General features: G+C 43.0%; 2 protein-coding genes across 2 annotated transcripts; one reads left to right on the top strand and one right to left on the bottom strand.

The window, feature by feature from the left end:
* Nucleotides 1–4,969: 4,969 nt before the first annotated feature.
* Nucleotides 4,970–18,689, top strand: LOC126992473 (uncharacterized). Its single transcript, XM_050851222.1, has 4 exons — nucleotides 4,970–4,990; nucleotides 15,962–16,181; nucleotides 16,511–16,649; nucleotides 18,446–18,689. Exons 1-4 carry the CDS (start codon nucleotides 4,970–4,972, stop codon nucleotides 18,687–18,689), a joined length of 624 nt encoding a protein of 207 aa, XP_050707179.1.
* Nucleotides 18,690–19,574: 885 nt separating this feature from the next.
* Nucleotides 19,575–22,796, bottom strand: LOC126992472 (putative nuclease HARBI1). Its single transcript, XM_050851221.1, has 4 exons — nucleotides 22,539–22,796; nucleotides 20,039–20,159; nucleotides 19,763–19,941; nucleotides 19,575–19,635 (listed from the first exon to the last, which is right to left on the bottom strand). The coding sequence occupies exons 1-4, from the start codon at nucleotides 22,646–22,648 to the stop codon at nucleotides 19,575–19,577; spliced, it is 471 nt and encodes a 156-aa protein (XP_050707178.1). The 5' UTR covers nucleotides 22,649–22,796.
* Between the last annotated feature and the right edge of the window lie 2,270 nt (nucleotides 22,797–25,066).

The raw sequence follows: 25,066 nt of genomic DNA, 5'->3' as shown, positions 1-25,066 counted from the left end.
AGAGTAGAAATGCAACGTTTTGGAGTCTTCTGATTAATGTAAAATCACTTAGGTTTAAGGACAGACCACCAAGTCTGGACCATGGGGTCTGTGTGGTCTGATTTTCTATGTAAATCTATGTAAATCTCTCTCTCTCTCTCTCTCTCTCGCGTTTATTCAACCTGATTTATTAGGTTATAATACATAAATTGTGGGTTTATACGATAAATTTGGTTTTAGTCCTTACCATTGTATTGTACAGATTATATAACCGACTTTATTTCCACACCACCCGAGAGGTAAAAGTCATGGCGCGTTTTTTTTAAGAGGTATATATCCCCGATAGGCCTATTCCTCTCTTCACTGCATCTTGGATGACTTAGGATGAATGCTCATCAGAAGATGTGAGAGTGATGATGAAAGAATCAATGAAGTTGTCAATCACGACATCTCTCTCTGCATCCTATGACTGCAGTTTTTCCGCGTGCCGGACAGCATTCTTCCAGATTTCCTTGGTAACATTTTGTATTGATTCTTCTATGAGTGGTTTTAGGGCGGCAGTCTTGAATGTTTTTTTTTTCTAGATGTAGCCTTTAACTTGAGCCCAAACCAGCTCATTGGGGTTGTAGTGACAGTGGTATGGTGGCAGGCGCACTACTCTTATGTCCGTGATCTGAAGCCATCTTGTCGACAACGTAGTTTGTGTCGGCAGAAGAGACGTGTTGACTTACAAGATGCAGAAGGTCTGTCTTGAGGATAACTTCTGGCACTGCTACGCCCTTCTTCTCCAGCCATTCTCGTATCGTAGCTTTGTTGTTTGCAGATGTTGGTGGCTTGTGAATTTTTCTTGAGTGATAAGATGCATTATCCATCACAATTACTAACGCTGAAGGAATGTTTGGTAAGAGTTGATGTGTGAACCACTTTTCAAATGTTTCTGCATTCATCTGATCATGGTAATCCCCGACATTTTTTGCCTGGAAAACAAGGGCGGCCCCCGGGAACAAATCATCGAGCTAATAGGGTACTGGGATTTATTTCAAGGAGCGTAAGCAACAGAAGCCCCGAAGTCTTCCTCAAACTATATTTAGCATTAGTTAGACCTCATCTTGACTATGCGGTTCAGTTCTGGTTACCTTACTATAGAATGGATATCAAAATGTTAGAATCGGTGCAGAGGAGGATGACTAAGATGATTCAGGGGTTGAGAAACTTGCCATACGAGGAAAGACTCAAACAGTTAAACTTGCATTCTCTAGAAAGGCGAAGGGTGCGTGGAGACATGATCGAGGTTTATAAATGGATGAAGGGCTTTAATAAGGGAGACATTCATAAGGTTTTGTTGGTAAGAGAACCGGGTAGGACACGAAGTAATGGGTTTAAACTGGATAAGTTCAGATTCAACAGGGACATAGGCAAAAATTGGTTTACTAACAGGGTGGTGGATGAGTGGAATGGGCTTAGCAGTCATGTGGTGAGTGCCAATACAATTGTCACATTCAAAAATAGACTAGATAAATTCATGGACAGCGATATTAGGTGGGGTTAGATACACGGGAGCTTAGGGTCAAAGGAGCTGCCTAGTACAGGCCTACCGGCCTCTTGTAGACTCCTGAGTTCTTATGTTCTTATGATCCAGCGTGCAGAATGATCAAGGCCTCCCTTCCCAGTCGGCACCCTCACTCCTATAGCCTGTCCTGCATTTTCTTCGTGCACCCAAAATTTGGAATCCGTGTAGTTTTGTTTAACCCTCGACTCGTCCAAATATACGATGTTCTTGTCTGAGCTTAAGTGTTTCCTTATTTCTCTTAAAAACTTGCTTCGTGCATATTGCACATCATTATTTTCCAAGAGGAATTTTCGCCCATCAACCTTTGCATGGTGAAATCCGATTTTCTTCAGAACTTTTCTCAGTGTTTCACGGCTGCCAGGATATGAGAGGTTGTTCTTCACTTCTTCATGATTTTTTTCGAGTGTGGGGATTTCTTTTCTTGCGTAGAACTGCAAAACTGTTATGTGCAGTACACCTCCATTGAAGTTATCAAAGAAGTCCATGATGTAACAAACTAGCTTGCAGGTAACATACCAAAGCTGTCGAGATTGATGTCTATGGCGGAATGAAGTGTGCTGTTGCCACATGTACCTTGTTGAGTCGGGACCGGAGCTTCGACACTCTAAGCAGACATTCTCTCGAAACCACGACGAGTGTTTTCCTTGTTCGGGACCGGCGCTTCGACACTCTAACCAGACATTCTCTCGTAATCACGACACGTGGTTTTCTTGTTCTTGTACCTTGTTGAGCCGGGACTCAACTACCTCTACCACCGCTATTACCCTCTATAGTCGGAGTCTAGACCATCTAGACCATGCATCAACCATTTAGATGGCATACCAAAGTAGATTCATGACACGTAGACCGCAATATAAAGTGTAGATCACATACCAAAGTATATTCATGACAAACCAAAGTAGCACCAATAGGTGTTTGTTTATATATCAGAAGAAGCAGTCAAGAAAAAACAAAAAAATAAAACACGTAGAGAAAATGCAAAACTACTCCTCCTTACTACCTGAACAAAGGACTTGTTTAATGGTTGACTAAGAAACTGTTTTTTGTTTTTTTCATATATCAGAAGCAGTAGAGGAAAAGAAATAAAAAAATCGGGAAAAAAACGAAACTAATACTCCCAAAATGAAGTATTAATGAATTCCAAAAGATTATGTTCAGGTGTCTTGATCCTCCCCCCGTGTAAGAAAGAGTACAAGTCATAGGAAGGTGGAAATTTAGACGAGACTTTGAAGATCAGTCACAATTTCATCTTCTCTCTAACAATATTTCGTGTGGCTTTCATGATATATAGGTCAGTCATATAATGCTGTTTGCTTTTATTAATGGTTGAGTGGTGAAGGAATGCATACACAATAATATAGGTCAGGTGTTCTCAACCCAATGTTTGAGGGCTGCATGTGGACCTCAATAAAGTTTAATGCGGCCCTCGGCAAGTAACCAAAAAAATAACCTACTTATCCCTATCATAATACGTATAATATTAGTTCACATTTAATTTTAATGACATGTAGCAATATAAATTATATTATGATTGATATTACTGAATATCTTATTATAAGTGAACTTTATGACGTTATAGTATTATAATGATAAAATTGCTCTTCCTCATCTGGCAGCCTGAAAGCTTGCTAGCCTCACTGATTTTGTTGACGTGAGTCCTGTGTTGCCACTCCTTGGCATTTTACTAGATCTTGGCTTTTGAGCTGGGACCTTGGCGCCTTGGCTATTTTCCCTTGAAAACAGGCTAATCTAGGCTTTTTTTGGGGGAAACTCCTCCTGCTTGGCTATTCCTTCGCTCATGTCCCTGCCCTCTCATCCCCACTCATCCTCTCAATCAGTCCTGGTCTCTGGCTCCCTACCCCTCTCCAAACCAACATCTCCCTTACGGGACTTCCCCACCGTAGCCCATCCACTCCTAGCCTTCCCTTACCCATCGTCTTCCACGCCACCTCCCTGTACCCCTACCCAATTGAGTGCCACACCCTCCCGGCACAAAGCTTCAGCTCCACGTTTCCCCTCTCCCTGCCCAAAGGCTAAATGGTGTCGCTCGTATATAGGTCTTCACTTTATTGTACTTTATAATTGCCCATTTCCCATGACCTGCAATTTATGTGAAAAGTGTTTTGATTACGACTCTTTCCGGAAGGTTACAATATATACACAACATAATCAGTATTATTAGTCTGCAGAATACGTATATTAATTACTATGCATATTCACATTGCAGGAAATATGAGGCCCTTATCACACATTGCCCATCTAATGTGGCCCTGTCACCCAATAATGTTGAGCACCACTGATATAAGTCATCACTTTTTCCTATTTTGGCAATATTTCAATGAGGCGTTAAGCTTATTACAATATTAGTTACATCATACTCTCACTTTCTTTAGTTCAGGAGAGTAAAAGTTCGATGGGTCACTGATTAACTATTCCAAACAAAACACTATCGATTAACATCATTTCTAACTTTTCTCTAGGTAATATTTGGGGCTTAAAACATACGAGTGTCAGTAAGTCATATATATATTAAACTTTCCCTTGCCTAAGATCGTGAACAAATGTAATAGTGTGTGGCTGCTACGCTAACACTCCCAAGCTAAGATATACAGATTCAGTTTTATATGTATTTAACTAACTCACATTCTCTACCTGTCTTTCGCCTCTCAGTGTACTCCATTCTGTCCTGGCAAATTATCTATGACTTGACTTTCATCTACTACTTCTTCTTCTTTTTTTTTTTTTCTTTCTCTCTCTGTTGCTTTCTCTCTGTCTTTGTCTCTTGTTTCCTCTCTCTATCTCCTCCTTTCCTCCTGTTCTTCTTTCTTTTCTTTATTTGTTCCTTCTTTTCTATCTCTTCGTCTTACCCAGCATCCTCGGTTATTCGTCTGTCATCATTTCTACACATAATACGACCTCCACAAGTCCACTTCTTACGCTCGATCTTAACATCTCCAACCTTATTCTGTCTCAAAACCCGTGACGCTCGCTCGCTTCCTTCCATTACCACTCCATCCCACGCAGCATCTTTGGTTGTCCGTCTGTCATCATTTCTACCCATAACACGACGTGCCCAAGCCCACTCCTTAGTCTTAATCGTAATATATCCAGCCTTATTCTGTTCCCTAACCCATGATGCTTCCTTCCATCTTACCTCTCCATCTCACGCAGCATCTTTTCTCTCTCTCCTCTTTGACCACGTATCCGCCGTTTCTCTAGATCAAGACTAAACCGGGTGATACGACCCTGGCGCAGGAAGAAGAAGACGTCTCGTGTGACAAGTTTGGGAAGGAGAAGAAGAAAGCACATCAAAGCGGTCTCTGGTCTGGGTCCCCTGGCAGAAGAGGAAGGAGATATAGGGAAGGAAATCTGCAGGAGAGAGTGAGTTATACGCCGTATCGCTGTTCCAGTAATATCCCCATGTCGTGTTATATACCTAGGGTGAGGGTGTGCTGCTTGAAAACTTACGGGGAAAACAAAGGAGCGAGGGGTGAGGGGAGACCGGCGTGCAGGAATCCATCGCTTGAATTACTGAGTGAGTGTGTGAGTGCATGTGTGTGTGTGTGTGTGTGTGTGTGTGTGTGTGTGTGTGTGTGTGTGTGTGTGTGTGTGTGTTTGTGTGTCGGAATAAAGAAACGAAAGTCTTTGTACGGGAAATAAAGGAAGGAAGGAACAGGAGAAGAAGGAGGAGGAAGAGAAAGACATGACGAGTCTTATGATGCTGAAACAGAAGGAGGAGGAAGAAAAACGAGATGAATAAGATGATAGAGAAAAATATAATAAAGGAAGACGAGAAGGAGAAAGAGGAAGAAGAAAGAGGAGGAGGAGGTGACAAGTTATATGACGCTGAAGAGAGCGAAAGAAGAATAAGAAGAACAAGATGATAAAGAAGAAAACTATAATATCAACAGCAACAAGAGAAAGAGAGACAGAAAACACAGACAGACAGAAAGAACACAGAGGGACAATGGCCAATAAACAGATAGACAGATAGAGATATATAAGTCTCCTGATAATGACGACAAAGGAGAAAGAAAACAAGAAAAAGAAGAACAAGAAAATTAAGAAGAAGAAACTATAAGAACAGAGAAAAAGATAGACAGTCAGATACAGAAACAGACAGACAAACAGACATACAGAGAGAGAGAAAAGAATACACAAAGAGACAGATATATAGAGACACAGAGAGAGACAGAAAGAACCAGGAAAGCGAGGAAAAAGAGAGAGAGAGAGAGAGAGAGAGAGAGAGAGAGAGAGAGAGAGAGAGAGAGAGAGAGAGAGAGAGAGAGAGAGAGAGAGAGAGAGAGAGAGAGAGAGAGAATAGCATGTGAAGTTGGACGAAAGCTAATCTTGGGAACGAAGAGGATGAGGAGGAGAAGAGGAAGAGGAGGAGGAGGAGGAGGAGGAGGAGGGAGACGAGTGTGAAGGTGAAAAGAAGTGAAGGAAAGGGGTGGAGGAGATACTAGGAAAAATGAAAATGAGAGGAAGAAGAAGAAGAGGAAGAAGAAAAGATGAAGCAGTAGATAGAGATGATTAATTATTTTGAGGTAGAAAGAAGAGTGAAGAAGATTGTAAGAGAGGAGAAAGTGAAGAGAAAAGAGGAGGAAAAAGAATGAAATAGAAGAAGCAAAAAAAAAAAAAGGCAGATGTTAAGATTGATAAAAAGATAAAAGTGCAGCAAAAGAGGAAGAGGAAAAGATAAAGGAGAAAATTTAGTGGTTTTGAGGTAGAAAGACGAGTGATAAAGATGAGAAAAGAGGAAAATGGGAAGAGAAAAGAGGAAGATAAATAAATGAAGTAGAACATGTGGAAAAAAATGCAGATGTTAATATTGATAAAAAGAGGAAAAGCGAAGGAAAAAAGTGGAAGTGGAAAAGATAGATGATAAATTATAGATGTTTTGAGATAGAAAGAACAGGATAGTGCGAAGGAAAAGAGGAAAATGTGAAGGAAAAAGAGGAAAAGAAAAGTCGATGTAAAAGAGATAGATAGATATTTTGAGGTGAAAAGAAGAGAGGATAAAGTTAGAAAGAGGGAAAACGAGAAATGAAGAAGAAGAAGAGAGAGAGAGAGAGAGAGAGAGAGAGAGAGAGAGAGAGAGAGAGGAAGAAGAAGGGGAGAAGAGGGAATACACACACTAAAGGAAAGGAAGACGTGTGAAGGAAGGGTCGGAATATTGGTCGGTGTGTAGGGGACGAGGAGGAGGAGGAGGAGGAGGTCACCCTTAAAATGAAGGAGAAAGGATAACAGGGACACCAAAACAGATGTAGGAGGTTAGAAGGGCTACGTTAGGCTGGGTAAGGTAAGGTTAGATAAGATTAGATAAGGTTAGGAAAGGTTAGGCTAACTAAGGTTAGGTTAACTTAGGTAAGGTAAGATTAGGTAAGGGGAGGTATGGATTGGTTAGGCTAGGTAAGGTTAGGTAAGGTAAGGAAGAGTCAGGTTAGATTGGGTTAAGCTAGGTTAGGTCAGGTAATGTTAGGTTAGGTAAGGTACGGTAAAGTTAGATAAATAAAGAGAAGAGGGAGGGATAGGAGGAATGGAGGTAAGAGAACAATGAAAGAACGGAAGAAGGAATATGGGAGAGAACTTTACGTACGGGGTCTTTAGAAGCTAACAAAGGGAGGGAGGGAGGGGAAGGGGAGGTGATGCTGGGTTGTTGGTTGGTTGGTCGACTGGGTGGTGATCGTTGGGGGTGTGTGTGTGTGTGTGTGTGTGTGTGTGTGTGTGTGTGTGTGTGTGTGTGTGTGTGTGTGTGTGTGTGTGTGTGTGTGTGTGTGTGTGTGTGTGTGTGTGTGTGTGTGTGTGTGTGTGTGTGTGTGTGTGTGTGTGTGTGTGTGTGACGAACTTTTTTAAACTCTCCAAAATACAAAAACTCCCAAAACGATATCTAGAAGTGCATGAATTCAACCATCCGTATGTATGTATATGTATGTATGTATGTATGTACGTATGTATGAGAGCCAGGTAGAAAATAATAAAATAATCTCCCAAAACGGTCTAAAATATATGAAAATATCCACTTGTATGTATGTATATATATATATATATATATATATATATATATATATATATATATATATATATATATATATATATATATATATATATATATATATATATATATATATATATATATATATATATATATATATATATATATATATGTGTGTGTATGTATATATATATGTATATATGTGTGCTAAGTAGTAAGATCTATATACTCCCAAAAAGCTAAAATCAACAACATACGTCAGACCTAAAGTGCCCTGTTAAAATCGATGAATCTTGTTTCTTTCACGATCATCATCATTTGTACATAACACCTCCTACCTTGCTCTTTAGTTCTCTCTCTCTCTCTCTGGTCTCTCTTCTCTCCTCTGCTTCTCCTCTTCCTCCCTTCCCTTTCTCTCTCCCTTCCTGCCCCATACTTACCTTCCCTTTCCCTTCGCTTTCCGTCACCCTCTCCCTTCCTCTCCCTTCCCCTCCCTGTCTTAGCCTCATCCCCTTCCTCCCTTCATTTACTTTCCTCTCCCATAGACTTCACAATCTCTTGACGGGAAACGGGGCGCGGGGCCGATTCGCAGGGGGCCGATTTTCAAAAATTTAAAATTTAAATATTTTCAAAACCAAAGCAGCTAGCGACCTGAAACTAAAACAGGCACCTCCCTTAGGCATATATGAGTCTCCATGAGCAGCGGTATCAAAAAATTCAAAGTCGTTCCCTAATAAAATCCAGATTAATTGTTTTTTATATAAGTATAACAAAACTTAAAAAGGCTATAAAATCCTCAGATTTTACGCTAGATGCACAAACATCACCAAATGCAGAGATAATCACTTATATTTTCAGAATCAATAGCAATATTTAGCATATCTTATAAGTTTTTGCCCGAAATAGCTACTTATTTTTTTTTATTTAGTGCAATTTTAACATCTAATAAATCACTTAATTTTCACATTAGAAACTTAATACTTGAGGAAATCATGCAGAAACATCTTAATTTTACTCAACAAAGCAAAATATTCATTTTTCTATATACAATCACAACTTATTTTGGTTGAATTCGATGTCACTATTGCCGCAGCACGTCTTGCCGGCTATCTGGCCCTCGTCCCTGAACAATCACTTTAGCCTTTTGGCCTATGACTTGTGGGCCCCGGTCAGTTTCCTGGACTTGTACACGTCCCTGTTCCTCGCCGTCTCCTTCCTGCCCTCCTCGATACTGCTCCTCTTCCTGCCGGTCGGCTGCTTCAAGGCCTTGTTCTTCCTCGCTTCTGAGGTCACGTCCTTGGAGAAATTAGCACCGAAACAGTTGAAGAGGGACCTGCTGATGTGCGGCAAGATGGTGTTGGCCAGGTTGTGCCCTCCTGGCACCTGTACCCCTGCAAGGTCGGGTCTGAGGCCGCCAGGAACTCCAGGAGGTGCCTGAACCCGTCCCTGTGGCGCATGGCAAGGAGAGGAACCTCAACCTGCGCTCCTTCTTGTCCTCCCTGCACATCAGGGAGTCCCACAGCGACATCCCGAAGGACGCCATGTGGGCCATTGGGAGAGATGGCCGCTTCAGGACCGCCCGGCCCGTCTCCAGCTCTCCCCTGTCGACCAGCTCGACCAGGGCGTCGAACATCACAGAGGGCGGGTCGCCCTCTCGAGCTCCACGGTAATCTTCATCTCCTCCTGCTGGGCAAGCTCCTGCTTGCAGCACTCGGCCACAGAGGAGTTGGTCTGGACCTTCCTGGCCAGGTAGCCGGCGTAGTTGCCGACCGCGGCGAGGAGCAACTCGTCCGTCGGCGGGTCCGGCTGGTCGTCGGCCAGCTCCCTGGCAAGCTGGGCCAAGATCACCTCGTCGTCCTCCTTCTCCTCTGCCTTGGCCCGGTCCAGGTCGGCCTGCACGTCCCCGGGGAAGAACCCGACGAGCTTCAGCAAATGCAGGCGCTGGGCCAACCTGTTGCTCACCATGAAGTTCTGCACGCTCGTCCAGTTGTGGGGAAGGGTACAGAGACGATGAATAACTGTAGGTCCTTTACTTGGAGAGTAAACAGAGGCAGGACAGCGATAATCCTTTACAGAGGGGAAGTGCCCAGCTGACTGCGTGCCTAAGGCGAGTTAGGCGACGCGGGAACTGAGCTGAGTTGCCATGTAGGCACTAACTAAACGTACATTTCTTGTTTCCTAATACGTAAAACTGTGGACTTCACTATCCTACAGTTATCATTCATTTTACGTAAAGATTTCAACCTAAAGTTACGCAAATTTGCCATTTTTTACACAACGTTTTCAAAGTGCACGCATGGTGCTATTTTATATAAGTTACCTTGAATCCTCGACCAAATCACTCTAGAGACACTCCTGCCTGCTTGTATGCACTAAAACTTGAAGATTTCGTCCTGTTTCCACTTAAATTCGGAGTAAGAACGCAGAGTGTGTTTGAGTTGTCGCAGTGAAAGTCGCCATAACAATCGGCCCTTACGAAGCCAGCGCGCCAAGACTGAAGAGATTTCCCGTCAACTAGTTGTGAAGTCTATGCCTCTCCCCTTTCGCTTTCCTTCACCCTCTCCCCTTTCTATCCCTTTCTCTCCCTCACCACAGACTCATCCCCTTAGCTAATTTTCGCCCCATAGTACAATCCCTCTTTCTCCCTCTCCCCTCTCCTCTCTTTCCTTCTCTTTCTCTCTCTCCCTCTTTCTTCCCTTCGTCTGTACTCGAGGGAATCTAATTGCTAGTTTTTTGTCTTGCTTTGTCTCTTGAGGATTTGCACAAAATTTCAGCTAGGTCGGATAGATGGAGATGCCTTTAACGTAAGCAAGTGCCAGGTTCTTCAAGTTGGAACGAGGAATAATAAGTTCGATTACGAAATGCTCGGCGTTAAACTCAACAGCGTTCAATGCGTCAAGGACTTGGGGATCAAAATCGCGTCAAACCTCAAATTCTCACAGCAATGCATCGATGCAGCAAATAAAGCGAACAGAATGTTGGGCTTCATTAAAATAAACTTTTTATTCAAGAATAAAGATGTAATACTCCCGCTCTACAATAGTTTAGTCAGACCCCACTTGGAATATGCGGTACAGTTTTGGTCTCCCCACCATGCAAAGGATATTGCTAAATTAGAAGGTGTTCAGCGTCGGGCAACGAAAATGATCCCTTCCTTGCGCAACAAATCCTACGAAGAAAGGCTTTCTACCCTTAATATGTTATCTCTTGAGAAACGTCGCCTCCGAGGAAAACTGATCGAATGTCTTAAAATACTGAATGGATTCACGAATGTAGACAGATCAACATTGTTTATGATCGATGACACTTTGCGCAATAGGAACAATGGCGTAAAACTCAAATGTAGACAAGTAAATTCAGACTGCACCAAATTTTTCTTCACCAACGTTGTAGTGCGAGAATGGAATAAGCTTCCACCGTCAGTGGTCCAGTGTAACACGATTGACTCCTTCAAAAATAAGCTCGACCGTCACTTCCTTCAACTTAATATCAACTAGAGTAGAAATGCAACGTTTAGGAGCCTTCTGATTAATGTAAAATCACTTAGGTTTAAGGACAGACCACCTAGTCTGGACCATGGGGTCTGTGTGGTCTGATTTTCTATGTAAATCTATCTATGTAAATCTATCTATGTAAATCTCTCTCTCTCTCTCTCTCTCTCTCTCTCTCTCTCTCTCTCTCTCTCTCTCTCTCTCTCTCTCTCTCTCTCTCTCTCTCTCTCTCTCTCTCTCTCTCATCATCCACCTTATACAACTGACTCATGGCTCATCCCTTTCCTCCTCCCCCTCTCCATTCCTTCCTCCCTTCACTGACTCAAATTCTCCCAAAGTCTATATTTCAATGACTCACAAATATGCATGCATTCTCCTTTAGTCTACGGGGTTAAGTCATTACTTCAAGCATGCAGAGAGGTGAGTCACACGAGGTCCCTCCTGAGTCGGCTTGTGTATGCAGGGAAGGTGTGTCACACAAGTCTTTCTGAGTCATATAATGCTTGCAGAGAAGAGGTGAGTCACGCTATATTCCTTTTGAGTCATCTTATTTTCGGAGAGAGGAGATGAGTCATGGTAAAGCCTTCCTGAGTGAAAAAGAAGTAGAAAGATAAATGAGAAGGTGGACGGAGGAACGAGAAGAGGAAGAGGAGGAGGAGGAGGAGGAGGAGGAGGGGAGAAGAGAAGAAAGACAATATGAAAAAGAAGTAGAAAGATAAATGAGAAGGTGGACGGAGGAACGAGAAGAGGAAGAGGAGGAGGAGGAGGAGGAGGAGGAGGAGGAGGAGGGGAGAAGAGAAGAGAGACAATATGAAAAAGAAGTAGAAAGATAAATGAGAAGGTGGACGGAGGAAGGGGATGATGATGATGATGAGGAGGAGGAGGAGGAGGAGGAGGAAGACAGAATAAGGAAGACTGTGATGAATGAGAAATAGAAAGATGAGAATGAAAAGGAGGAGGAGAAGGAACGCCGAAATAACGAAACAGTCCACGACAATCCCAGCAACGTCAACGAGAGGCTTTTCAAACAGGCGAACCGAGACACCGATACGTCTAGGAAGACAGGCCCGGGTATTACACTTTGCTGATTAGCCTGTATAGCAGCAAGAAGACTCCCTGTGCCGTGCTGATGTCGCTAATAGGCTGCGTCATGGACCATCAGGGGCAGCAGCCCTCCTGAGAGCACGCGAGTAATGGCCTCAAATCTATAAATAGCCGGCGCCGCGTCATTCAAAAGCGTTCCCACGGACCCTCGCGTACCCCGGTTTAAAGTCCACCCGCGCCGCATTCCTCGCATTCCTCAGTGACGGGCTGTCTGGACACACCGAGTGACCGTACACACACACACACACACCGCGCTGCCCGCCGCACCGCTCAGAGGCACACATTCATCCCTCCCGCACTGCGACCTTGAGATGCTCCACACACGCCCTTCTAGCACGCAGAATTCCCATAGAAAATGAAAGTATTGAAGGACAGACTTTGGAATGTGGTGGAGGTGTGTGTGTGTGTGTGTGTGTGTGTGTGTGTGTGTGTGTGTGTGTGTGTGTGTGTGTTTAATTCACCTCTTGGTCTGCTGCGGGTCTCTCTCGAGACCATAGCTGGGCACTATAACAGAAAACCTTATTCCCGATAACCGATAACTGATAATGAAAAACCTTATCGGTGATAACCGATATTCGTTAACTGGAGACACAAATATAGCCAATAACCGATAACCGATACCCGATATAAATCCACAATTCTGATACTAGCTAGCGATAAGTCCGATAGGTGAAAACGATACTATATTGATATTTCAAATAGAAAAACATAGATGAATTCAAATTTTCATTATCTGTATTTTAGAAAACTTACAAAACCCGAAAACCACACGTTGACACGTACCTATGGACGGTAATACTAGAAACGCCTGAGCCGGTGTTGTGTTATTTGGCGTCCCCACCGTCAACATACACTGGTCTCTCGTGAACTGCGCATGCTCAGACCAGCAAGCGTAGACCTGTACAGTCTCACAAAGCTTTTTAACCGTAATTGAGTTGCTGGAAGGCTGAATCAGACATACAGTACCACTACCACCATCCCCGCTGTTTCTAGAACGACACTCTGTACGAGTTGTATTTATATGTACCGAGTGTCGTTCTAGAAACAGCGAGGATGGTGGTACTGTATGTCTGATTCAGCCTTCCAGCAACTCTTAATGTGTTAAAAAGCTTTGTGAGACTGTACAGGGTTTCACTTACTGGTCTGAACATGCGCAGTTCACGAGAGACCAGTGTTTGTAAACAAAAGCGCCATCTTTTGACGCTGTAACAACAAATAACACAACACCGGTTGAATTCAATACCATGAAATGCTCACAAACGAATACTGAATATCAAATTTGAGGCAGTGAATAATCATTTTGGGGTCAAAGTTAAATGATTTTTCTCTTTGATATATTGACTTTTGAGTCTAATATAAAACATAACTTAGTTTTTTTAATGTTGATGATCTAAGTATGAAATATCTTCACACGAAGATATTTCATACCCAAGTTTTCATACAACACCGGGCGCCCGGCCACGCATGCGCAGTAGGGAGGAGACGTTTTTTTTTCTGAGGCGGAAAAGTAGTGATTATCGCTAGTTTGGTTACAAAAGTAACGAAGATACCGATATATATTTAAATAAGTAGCGGATGGCCGATAACCCGATTTTGTTATCAGCGATAAAGTATCGCGATAACTTATCGCGATAACGCCCAGCTATGCTCGAGACAGCCAGCCGTTTCCCTACGGAGGAGCACAGAGCTCGTAGTACCGATCTTTGGGTAGGGCTGAGACCACTCACACAACACACCGCGACAACGAGGTCACAACTCCTTGCCTGACGTCGCGTACCTACTCACTGCTAGGTGAACAGGGCTACACGTGAAAGAAGATTAACCCAATTTATCTTCACCCGGCTGGGATTCGAACCCCGGTCCTTCTGGTTGTAAGGCCGACTTTCTATCAACTGAGCTACCGGGACGTGTGTGTATGTGTGTGTGTCATGCGTGCCTGCCTGCCGGCCACACGCTCCTGCTTAGAAATAAGAAAAAGAACAATGCAGGAGACACGAGTTCTCTTTTTCGATAATTAAAATCACCCGCGGCGCAGCGACACACAGGTCTGCCAGGTGCCACCGGGGATGTCAGAGACTTGACCGTGTAGTTGGTGGCTCCTGCAGACGGACCCCAGTGCTCTAACGTGGGTGTTTTCAGGCGCTTTCGACTCTCACATCAATTATTCCCGAAGGCCGAGAGGGGGATCGTTACCTTTGCAAACACAACAGCAACTTCGGAACTGTTCAATCGTCTTCATTGAGAGCCATGCATTGTGGAGGGGGGGAGGACGGGAAGGAGAGAGAGAGAGAGAGAGAGAGAGAGAGAGAGAGAGAGAGAGAGAGAGAGAGAGAGAGAGAGAGAGAGAGAGAGAGAGAGAGAGAGAGAGAGAGAGAGAGAGAGAGAGAGAGAGAGAGAGAGAGAGAGAGAGAGAGAATTACACAGAATTACATAGAAAATCAGACCACACAGACCCCATGGTCCAGACTAGGTGGTCTATCCTTAAACCTAAGTGATTTTACATTAATCAGATGGCTCCAAAACGTTGCTTTTCTACTCTAGTTAATATTAATCTCAAGGAAGTGACGGTTGAGCTTGTTTTTGAAGGAGTCAATCGTGTTACACTGGACCACTGATGGTGGGAGCTTATTCCATTCTCGCACTACAACGCTGGTGAAGAAAAATTTGGTGCAGTCTGAATTTACTTGTCTACATTTGAGTTTTATGCCATTGTTCCTCGTTCGCAAAGTGTCATCGATCATAAACAATGTTGATCTGTCTACATTCGTGAAACCATTAAGTATTTTAAAACATTCGATCAGTTTTCCTCGGAGGCGACGTTTCTCAAGAGAGAACATGTTAAGGGTAGAAAGCCTTTCTTCGTAGGATTTGTTGCGCAAGGAAGGGATCTTTTTTTTTGCTCGACGCTGAACACCTTCTAGTTTAGCAATATCCTTTGCATGGTGGGAAAACCAAACTGTACCGCATATTCCAAGTGGGGTCTGACTAAACTATTGTAGAGCGGAAGTATTACATCTTTATTCTTGAATAAGAAGTTTCTTTTAATGAAGCCCAACATTTTGTTTGCTTTATTTTTTGCATCGATGCATTGCTGTGAGAATTTGAGGTTTGACTCGATTTTGACCCCCAAGTCCTTAACTCATTGAGCTCCTATGAGTTTAACGCCGCGCATTTCGTAATCGAACTTCTTATTTTTTGTTCCTACTTGAAGGACCTGGGCCCGTACTTATAAAGAAATTTATGTGAGACATAAACTGAAACATATCCGAGTATTAACAATGACGAGACATAACCCCCCTCCTTATGTTTCACCCCCTCAACATAACCAGCTCGACATAAGCGAGTATTAGTACATCGTTGCCAACCCCTGCGCTGCACCTATGAAAGGGATACCAACTCAAAATAAAATGTTGGAATTTGGTATAATTTTGATGTTAAAAGCATATTGACGTATTGGTAATATGTATAAAATAAAATAAAGTATTTTCGGGTATTGTTGACGATGCATAGACCAACATCACATGGAATAATGATAAAATTAAGGACGTAGCCCTCAAACATGTAAACAAACGTTCCCGAGTTTCAAGCTAGCAGGCAGCAGCCATGGCCGCCAACAGCCAGCCACGACCTCTGCAGCCCCTCAGCGGCCATCGAGGTCAGCAGCTACACCAGGAGCAGCAGCAGGAGGGACCACAGCCTCACCCCCAGCCACATCATCAGCAGCAGCAGCAGGAACAGCCGCCGCCCCAGCTACAGCCTCCTCGGCAGACACGTCATCGCCACGCCAATTGGACGCACGCTGAAACGCTCTCCCTTGTACAGCTCTACAGGGAGAAAGCAGCCATCATCAAGGGCACTTTTTCCGACAATGGCTGCTCTGCTGAGGCGAAGGCGAAGGCTTGGGGCAGCATTGTCTCTCGCCTAGCGGCACTCCACCCTGGCTTCAGCAGATGCATAAAGCAGTGCCAGAGACGCTGGCAAACTGTTATGCAGGAAGCAAAAGCTAAAATTAGTGCCTACCAAAAGGCCAGGAATGGAACAGGTAAGATTTTTCTTGAAATAAAATGGTATTCATGAAGTGCAAGGAATGGCTAACAAGCAAAGTGACAGTCCTGTAAATTTCAATGCTTATTAAGTGCTTGATGGAAATAACATTTGTAATGTATTGCCTTTTCTTTTCAATCAAGGGAATTCAATTGACTTAGCCTTGCACTCATGTATATATATATATATATATATATATATATATATATATATATATATATATATATATATATATATATATATATATATATATATATATATATATATATATATATATATATATATATATATATATATATATATATATATATATATATATTCTTCTAGGTGGCCTTCCGCCTACACTCGGGGAGCTAGAGGTCATCATCGCTGATGTGCTGGGAGAGGGGAACGTATCAGTCAATTCTATTGACAGGACAGTGGTGGACCCTTTTCCACTTGACACTGAAGATGTTCCCGAAAATGGGTGGGTAAATAAAACTTTAGTCATGTATAAATATTTACAGAGCCCTTACATGCCTAAGTGCTGCCCCAGCAAAGTTCTCAGTGACTCCCCCCCTCCCCTCAATCACCACTTCCCACCTCCACCACGTACCTTTACTGCCTATGACCCTAATTCGGGCAATGTGATTATTGGATACCGGTATACATAATAAAAGATACTTTTGCTGTCTGTGCCGTATAATTAAGTGAAATTTTAAAAATTATTTTTTCATAAATAATAGGAAAAAGCATTCCTCAGACTGCAGTGTGGCTGTTATTGTTATTTTCTGAAAAATATTGATTTTAAAATAATTTTGTCAGCCTTGTGGGCGGCAGGTTCAGGCTAGAATTGCCACCCCTGGCTTCCGCACCCCCATGTGAGGGCTCTGAATATTTACTAAACGTTATTTGTACAATCATTAGTAAAATTTGTTATTTCCGTTCCTTGATGATCGTCGTATTTGTCTACTTTAGCTTGTTTGTATGATACACTGATTTGTTATATTTTAGGAATTCTGTACCAACTTTTTATTAAGGTTACAAGCAGACAATATGGATTAACCTAAAATGTCTTATAGGTGTCATTAATTTGTACTAAATGTATTGCTTTATGAAGTGTGTCTCATATGTCTGACATTACTTCATTACAAAAATAAGAATAAATATTCTTAAATTCAAATGTACAAAAATATTACTCTAACATGTACATGACATTTCCAAATGATTTATCAGTTGTGTTAGTTCATTTTACTGAGAAATGCCTGTCAGGTAGATTGTAGATTTAAAGTTCTCCAAAATAGGTCTTGCTGTTACTGTTGAAAATAATTTGCTTTCCTTTTAGAAAACTGCAGTACACAAGGAGGAGGTATTGCTTTCCATCTCCTAAAGTCCACAGTTTTCTGCTTAAAGTATTATTATAGAATACTATTACATATTATTATTATTTACCCAATACTATCATGCTGCTGTATGCAGTCCATATTAGGGCACTCATGGAATCAAACAGTGAGGAACAATGTGTACAGAAATTTATTCAATTGCTATCGAGAGCTGACTTGATAATGTGTTGAGACATCCTTCCTAGTAATAATAAAATAAAACGGTCTATTAAGTGATTGCAGCTGTAAAGCTGAAAATATACACATTTAAAATACAAATTTTGAAATATATTTGAAAAAAATGGGAAATTACAATATGAAAGGGGTATAGGTCAAAAAAGGGTCAGGTCGCCGCTGATGGCAGGGGTGCAGGTAGAGGCGGCTGAACAGAGTTCTCCCAGCAGCATGATGGTCGGGCTGGTGTACCTCGGGGCACCTGGGACGTCGGCTGGATAGTAAGGCCGTGTCGATGTCACACTGACCATTTCTAAACTTCAGTGTCTTCACGGGACCACAAACACAGCACTCACTGTCTGTCACCATGATTAAGCTTGATGTCACAATAGTTTCTTACGATGTTGGGTTTTGATGAAAAGGGAGAGGGGAAGGGATGGGCAGGGGAGAGGCCAACAGGCTGGCCCCGGGCTACTCCATTCGGAGCGCCGTGACCCACGTCTGACCTCGGTCAGGTCTGCTTACTCATGAACCATGCTAGTTGTCCTTAACGACGTAGGCATTACGTACTGAACAGCAGAACACCAAAGAAATGACCTCTGGAACACACACTCCTTTCCTGCAAAGGCTTTTCAACCTAAACTGTATTGTTTCCATAAATGGGGATGTAAGTCAAATAACACAAGAAAATTATGAGTGCAGGTACTGATGGATGTATTTTTGCCAGGAGTCTTCAGGTGGATGTCACACCACCTGTCCCTCCCCAACCCAGCACAGACACACCTCAAACCACCACCACACCACCACCAGTAGTTCCTGCCGCTGCAGCTTCCTCCAGTACACCAGTTGGGACCTGCACCATGTTGGTGGATGAGGAGGAGCTGCAGTTCATCCGCCTGAAGAGGGAACTTGAACTGCAGGCTGCAGAGCTACAAGTAGAAATTAAACAGGCAGAATTAAAAAAAACTTAAACAAGAAACTGAAAATTTAAAAGTACATAAAACCCTACTCGAACTTCAAGTAAAAAAACTAATGTAACACACAAATACACTCCACCATGCCGCTACTACCCCACACACTCCACCCTGTCTCTCCTCTCTTTTGCAAAATCCATCCTGTTTCTACTCACACACTCCACCCAGCCTCTTCTCTCCTTCACATACTCCACCATGTCTCTACTCTCCTTCACACACTCCACTCTGCCTCTTCTCTCCTTCACACACTCCACCCTGCCTCTACTCTCCTTCACACACTCCACCCTGGCTCTACTTTCCTTCACACACTCCACCCTGCCTCTACTTTCCTTCACACACTCCACCCTGCCTCTACTTTCCTTCACACACTCCACCCTGCCTCTACTCTCCTTCACACACCTCACCCTGCCTCTTCTCTCAAACACACTCCACCCTTTCTACCCTGCCGGTACTCTCTTCTACATTAGCTTTCCTGTAATATATTTTTCCTTAGGATCTCCATTATGTAGTTTTCCTACATAGTTATTTATTATAAAGGAATTTATTTATTTATTTATTGTTAAAAAGGAAATCATTTATTGCTTAATATTAGAAAAAAAGTAAAGGCAATCATGAGTATATTGGCTGTTTTAAACCATACATACTGGTGAAAATTTCTTACCAAATACTGTAATAAATTTATTTGAATACTGAGTATAGCTTCTGCATTTATTAGTGATACGAATGTGGATTTGTAATATATATATATATATATATATATATATATATATATATATATATATATATATATATATATATATATATATATATATATATATATATATATATATCAAATCCACACACAATTATTACAAACACACATACTTGGAAGTAGGTGTGGAATTAACCTGTTGATGGGTCAGGAAGCATCACAGCTGCACGAGGCTGAGGTTGAGGTCTGTCACTGCAACAAAAATTGAAACATTGCAATAGTAAGATTCTTTAAACGAAAATTTAAAATTAAATACTGAGCAGCATGGAAAGATACAGGCTGATACACAAAACATTTAATTTTGATATTTGTAACTTACATGAAGTGAAGGTTGACAAACTCATCCCTGTAGAGCAGACCTTCCCGAACTCGTCCAGGTACAGGTGGTAGTGGGACAGGTGGGTCCTCATGGAAAACTGCACCATCACCCTCGTCCTCTCCTTCCTCGGGTACAGGGAGGCGTCTGTCTTTGCAGATGTTGTGCAAAATAGCACACACCTACAGACAGAGTTAATATTAACAAGTAATAAAAATTATTGTTGTGTAGTGGACGATACAGTATTGAGATGTGATCATCACTTGATTGTCTACATACCTGTATTATTCTACACACATATGCAGGAGGGCTGACTCTGATTTCACCATGGAGCACATGAAATCTCCGCTTCCACTGGCCAATCCCCCTCTCCACTGTGCTCCTTGTCCTTTTGTGTGCTCTGAAATTTTTAGTTAATGACAATGTAGTGATACTGTAAAAATTGCTTTTGCAACTGAACTTAAAACCAACTTTCGGATAATCTTAAGAATAGCGGCTCTAGCGGGTGCGCATAAAGGGCACAGTATGGTGGTAATTACAACATTACTAGCACATACGACGGGATTTTGCCAAGTGGTCAGCCGTGTTTGTCACAAGGGGTGTATTTCTCCACGCGGGCCTCACGATTTTTTCCAAGTCGATTGGCGATGAGACTGGCTTGCAGGAGGCTGGTGGAATCCATATGTTTGTTTGTGTGTGCAGGTACTGTGACGTACTGTCACGTACAAATTCTGCAGCTTTTCACACTTGTAGGGTTAGGAGGGGAGGACAAGGAAGAACGAATTATACACGAAAAATGTATTTGTAATTTATTACGCGTCTTTCTGCCTTCAGACAAGGCATGACACTCTTGCCCAAATTTATTACATTGAAAATGAAGTTGAAATCTAAGCCATAACATAATCTGCTTGGGTTCTCATTGAAGAGCATTGCCCCAGATTGAGGGATTTTTCACGTTTAGGGATATTCAGTTTCCTCACCTGCAGCTTGGATACCTTAAATTCCTCACCTCCGTCACTTCTGTCTGTGTCATGGCATTGGAAAGGTGTACCGACTGCGATTATGGCCTCATTGACTTCTGCTTGCGGTACTCCGGGAAAGCAAGAGACTTGCTTGACTTGTGTGTTCGCCACAAACAATATCGAGCGGTTGTGGAGGGAAGCAAAGAGAAAAGTGCCCCTCTTTGGCAGGAGGAAGAAGCACTTTGTGGGGTACCTCGCAAGGTGCATGTTTCTTATGGCCATTAATGACCCTAACAAACGCTTGCATGTCTTCCTTCAAGAGGCAGCTGCACTATATAACCCCTGTAACCACCCACAGGAGACGCATGCTGCATCTACTTCCTCTTAATTTTGTAAGTATTTCTGAGGGCATTCTATATTTTTTGTTGTTAGGTTGTAAAGTTCGGTTGGGATAATTTAAGAAGGAGGGGGGGTCCAGGGGGAGTCGAGAGGGGGTAGTTAGCTGTTAGGTCGTAAGGTTCGGTTGGGGTAGTTTAAATATACTCGACATGCAGTGTGGCCCGTCAAAAAATTATGCGACGCGGGACGGATTGGGAGGGGGGTCACTATGCTTGCCATCCAATGACACGCCCGACACTCGTCAACAGACCGGCTGCAGCGGCTGCCAAGTTATATTGGAATAGATTACAAGAGCATGCGTAAGGGACTTTAATTACTTTCGACAAGGGAATTTTCCCTAATTTGGGGATTTTTCTGGGGAAATTGTGGGGGCCAAATTTTCAGTGATTTGGGGTTCCCCCCCAAAACCCCGCTCCCCCACCGGACCCCTGGCTTGTCTTGGGGGTTGGGGGGGGGGGTGGTGGAGGGAATGGAGCCGCTATTCTTAAGATTTATCAAACTTTCCTTTAAGAATGTCATGTTTCACACTAAGTTCATTAACCCTACCTATATTACATTTTCCCCCTCATAGACTAGTATGTACTAGCAATACTGAAATTACAAAAAGATCAAGCCTAACTGTAACAACCTAAAATGGCAGCAACCTTTTCTAGACAATGCCTTGTCAAGTTTCAAATTAGCAATGCAACGTCATGGGACAACAATATTGTTTCTGTAAGATTTATAATCCTGCAGTTAAGGGTTGTTATGCTAGATTTTTCTAATGAACATACAAGGGGTTTTAAGAAGTAAAACACAGCCATGATTGGAAAAAGGATGAATGTATAAGAGCACTGTTAGCTAATCATAATACTGTTACCCAACTTAGCTAATTTTCCTACATTAGTGTAGTTTGCATGGCCTAAGCCTGAAATGATAAGCAATGATGAAAGATATTACGGCAATCCTATCACAAAGTGGTCCCTATTGTCTCAGCTCCTCTACATGCGCTGGGCTATGTTGCCAGTAATGCATTATCTGCTGGTGTTACCACAACCTCGACTCCCAAGGAGTGCCAGGCTGCGCTAAGTTTGGTTAGGTTATATTAGGTTAGACTAGGCTACGTTATGTTAGTTTAGGTTATGTTATGTTAGATTAGGTTAGGTTAGGATGGGTTAGGTTAGGATAGTTTAGATTATGTTAGGTTAAATTAGGTTAGGTTTGATTAGGTTAGGATAGGTAAGGTTAGGTTATTAAGCTTGGTAGAGTTGAGGAGTGTGAGTGTAACACCAAGGTAACACTGCAGCACAGAATGAATAAGACTGGCAACCTAGCCCAGCGCGGGTAGAACAGATGAGGCTGCAGGGACCACTTTGCCATAGTAGACATTAATTACAACACGAATGTCGGTGTGTGTGTGTGTGTGCACAAAAACTTACCTATTATAGGCGGACTGTGGGCCCGGCTGAGGTCGTACATAGGGTGTCAGGAGCCACTTCTTGGAGGGGTAGGCACTGTCTCCCAATAAGTGGCATCCTGCAGGGACCATACCCCTCTCGAACCCTGTGAACAGAGCACTTTCACGCAAGATACGTGCGTCATGGACAGACCCGGGCCAGTTTGCAGTTTGGTGTAAAATTCTCCCGTGTGTGTCACATACGATTTACACATTTATAGAGTGGTGCCCTTTCCTGTCTATATACTCTGCCTCAAATTCCTTGGGTGCAGCAATCCTCACATGTGTTCCGTCTACTGCCCCTACCACACCAGGAAATCCCGCAATTTCCTCAAACTCACTTCGCTTCACCTGAGTGTCTTGGAGTGAGGGGGAACTTGATGAAGCGTTTCACTATATGAGGCTGTGCAAGGGCGTACACAGCCTCCCGGGTGACCCTGCTGACGGTCTGTTGTGAAGGCCCCAAGTCGTCGCTGCTACACTGCTGCATTTTGCCCGTAGCAAGATACCTCAGTGTTACGAGGACCTTCATCTCAGGGGAGAGGGCTTGGTTCCTGTTTGTAGGAGCAGTCAAGGCCTCACGCACCAAATCGGTCACGAAGAGTATCCCTGCACGGTCCAGGCGGTACCTCTTGATCAATTCCGGGTCCGGAAGTTCATCAAGGACGTCTCTTCGTGCCCGAAAAGTCCTCAGCTGCCGCGGACGCGCACCCACTAGCTCTGCCATCTTGACTGTTATGCCTCGCTTATGTCGACATAAGGATTGCAATGTTACCTCCACCCCGCGCGTAGCTGGCGAGTCAGTTTATGTTCCGCTTAGTTGAAACATAAGGGTTATGCTTCCCTTATGTCTCGGTGTCCGCCATTTTCTTGATTTATGTCTCACATAAGCGAAACATACTCCTTATAAGTACGGGCCCTGGCACTTGTCTACGTTAAAGGGCATCTCCCATTTATCCGACCAAGCTGAAATTTTGTGCAAATTCTCTTGGAGGCTTTGCCTTTGCCTGAGAGAGAGAGAGAGAGAGAGAGAGATTAAAATTCGTGAGGCCTTTTTTGGTTTCTTGAATGTGCATGATACAACTGGTGACGGTTTACTGAACTCATTCCTTGACAAGGTGAATGGGGTTGGGATAGATATATCTGATGTGAGAGGACAAGCTTACGATCATGGTGCTAACATGAGTGGAAAGAATAAAGGAGTACAAGCACGTACATTAGAACCGAATCAACGTGCTTTGTATGTACTGCGTGGCTCATACCTTGAATTTGGTGATTGTAGATGCAGCGAAATCCTCAAATTATGCCATTGAATTTTTGGGCATCATGAACAGAATGTATGTGATATTTAGCTCATCTACATCTCGATGGGCTATTCTTGAAGAATGTTTGCCTATTACAGTTAAAGGTCCATCAGGTAACAGGTGGGAGTCACGAATTGAAGCTGTTAAACCACTCCGATATCATATGAAGGAAATTAACAATGCCTTATCAGTGCTGAGAGAATATGCTCTCGAGAAAAAAGATGGCGTGGCCACAGGAGCAGCTGCACTCTTGGACATATTGAGCTAATGGCCATTTCTATTAGCAGTTTGCTTATGGTATGACATTTTATTTCATATCAATAAGACCAGCAAGCTTATTCAGTCATCAGACATAACAATTGGTGTGTTGCAGGCAGGGGTGACTACTACTATGGCATTCTTTGAACAGTATCGCAATACAGGGTATAATACAGCTGCCGCCTGTGGGGGGGGACCATAAATACCCCCAGGAAGGACTCCCCTTCTGGCTGCCGACCCGAGAGGTGTCCTGATAAATCTTCGAACCTCCTCCTTATCAATTTCTGCAACATTCACGGTCTTCGTTCTAATTTTCATTCTGTGGAACACCATCTTTCCTCCTCTAAACCTCATCTTCTCTTCCTTACCGAAACACAGGTGGCTGAGGCTACTGACAGCAACCTCTACTCTGTTTCCTCCTACTATCTCTATCCTAAAATTCAATTCAAAGCTGGATGTTGCGCCTACGTGTGCAACGACATCACTTGCTCTCGTGCCCACGACCTTGACTCTTCTGAGTTTTCCACCATCTGGCTAAGACTTCATTGTCATTCTATTACTAAATACATATCTGCTGTTTATCTCTCACCTAACTCTACTAACTAGCTATGTAAAATTCTTTGACTATTTGAATTCTAAAGTGGAGCACATCTTGTCTCACTCTCCCTTCGATGAAACCCCCATCTTGTGAGATTTCAATGTTCACCACCAGCTTTGGCTTTCATCCTCTTTCACTGACCAGCCTGGTGAACAAGCCTACAACTTTGCTCTCCTCAACGACCAAGAGCAGTTGGTTCAGCACCCTACACGTATTCCCGACCGTCTTGGATACAGGCCCAACATTCTAGACCTCTTCCTTACCTCTAATCCTTCTGCTTACTCTGTCAAACTGTTCTCTCCGTTGGGCTCCTCCGATCATAACCGTATGTCTGTTTCCTGTCCTATCGCT

This window comes from Eriocheir sinensis, unplaced genomic scaffold (assembly GCF_024679095.1).
Source record: "Eriocheir sinensis breed Jianghai 21 unplaced genomic scaffold, ASM2467909v1 Scaffold47, whole genome shotgun sequence".
Classification (NCBI taxonomy): domain Eukaryota; kingdom Metazoa; phylum Arthropoda; class Malacostraca; order Decapoda; family Varunidae; genus Eriocheir; species Eriocheir sinensis.
Note: the sequence above shows the minus strand (reverse complement) of the source record. Positions and strands in the feature narration are given on the sequence as shown.

Coding starts and splice junctions, on each gene's coding strand:
- LOC126992473 (XM_050851222.1), top strand. CDS start 4,970: ATGTCGTGTTATATACCTAGG. Junction 4,991..15,961: donor TGTCGTGTTATATACCTAGG/GTGAGGGTGTGC, acceptor TCCCTTGTACAG/CTCTACAGGGAGAAAGCAGC. Junction 16,182..16,510: donor AAAGGCCAGGAATGGAACAG/GTAAGATTTTTC, acceptor ATATTCTTCTAG/GTGGCCTTCCGCCTACACTC.
- LOC126992472 (XM_050851221.1), bottom strand. CDS start 22,648: ATGGTCCCTGCAGGATGCCACTTATTGGGAGACAGTGCCTACCCCTCC. Junction 20,160..22,538: donor CCACAGTCCGCCTATAATAG/GTAAGTTTTTGT, acceptor TAAAAATTTCAG/AGCACACAAAAGGACAAGGA. Junction 19,942..20,038: donor ATGTGTGTAGAATAATACAG/GTATGTAGACAA, acceptor CTCTGTCTGTAG/GTGTGTGCTATTTTGCACAA.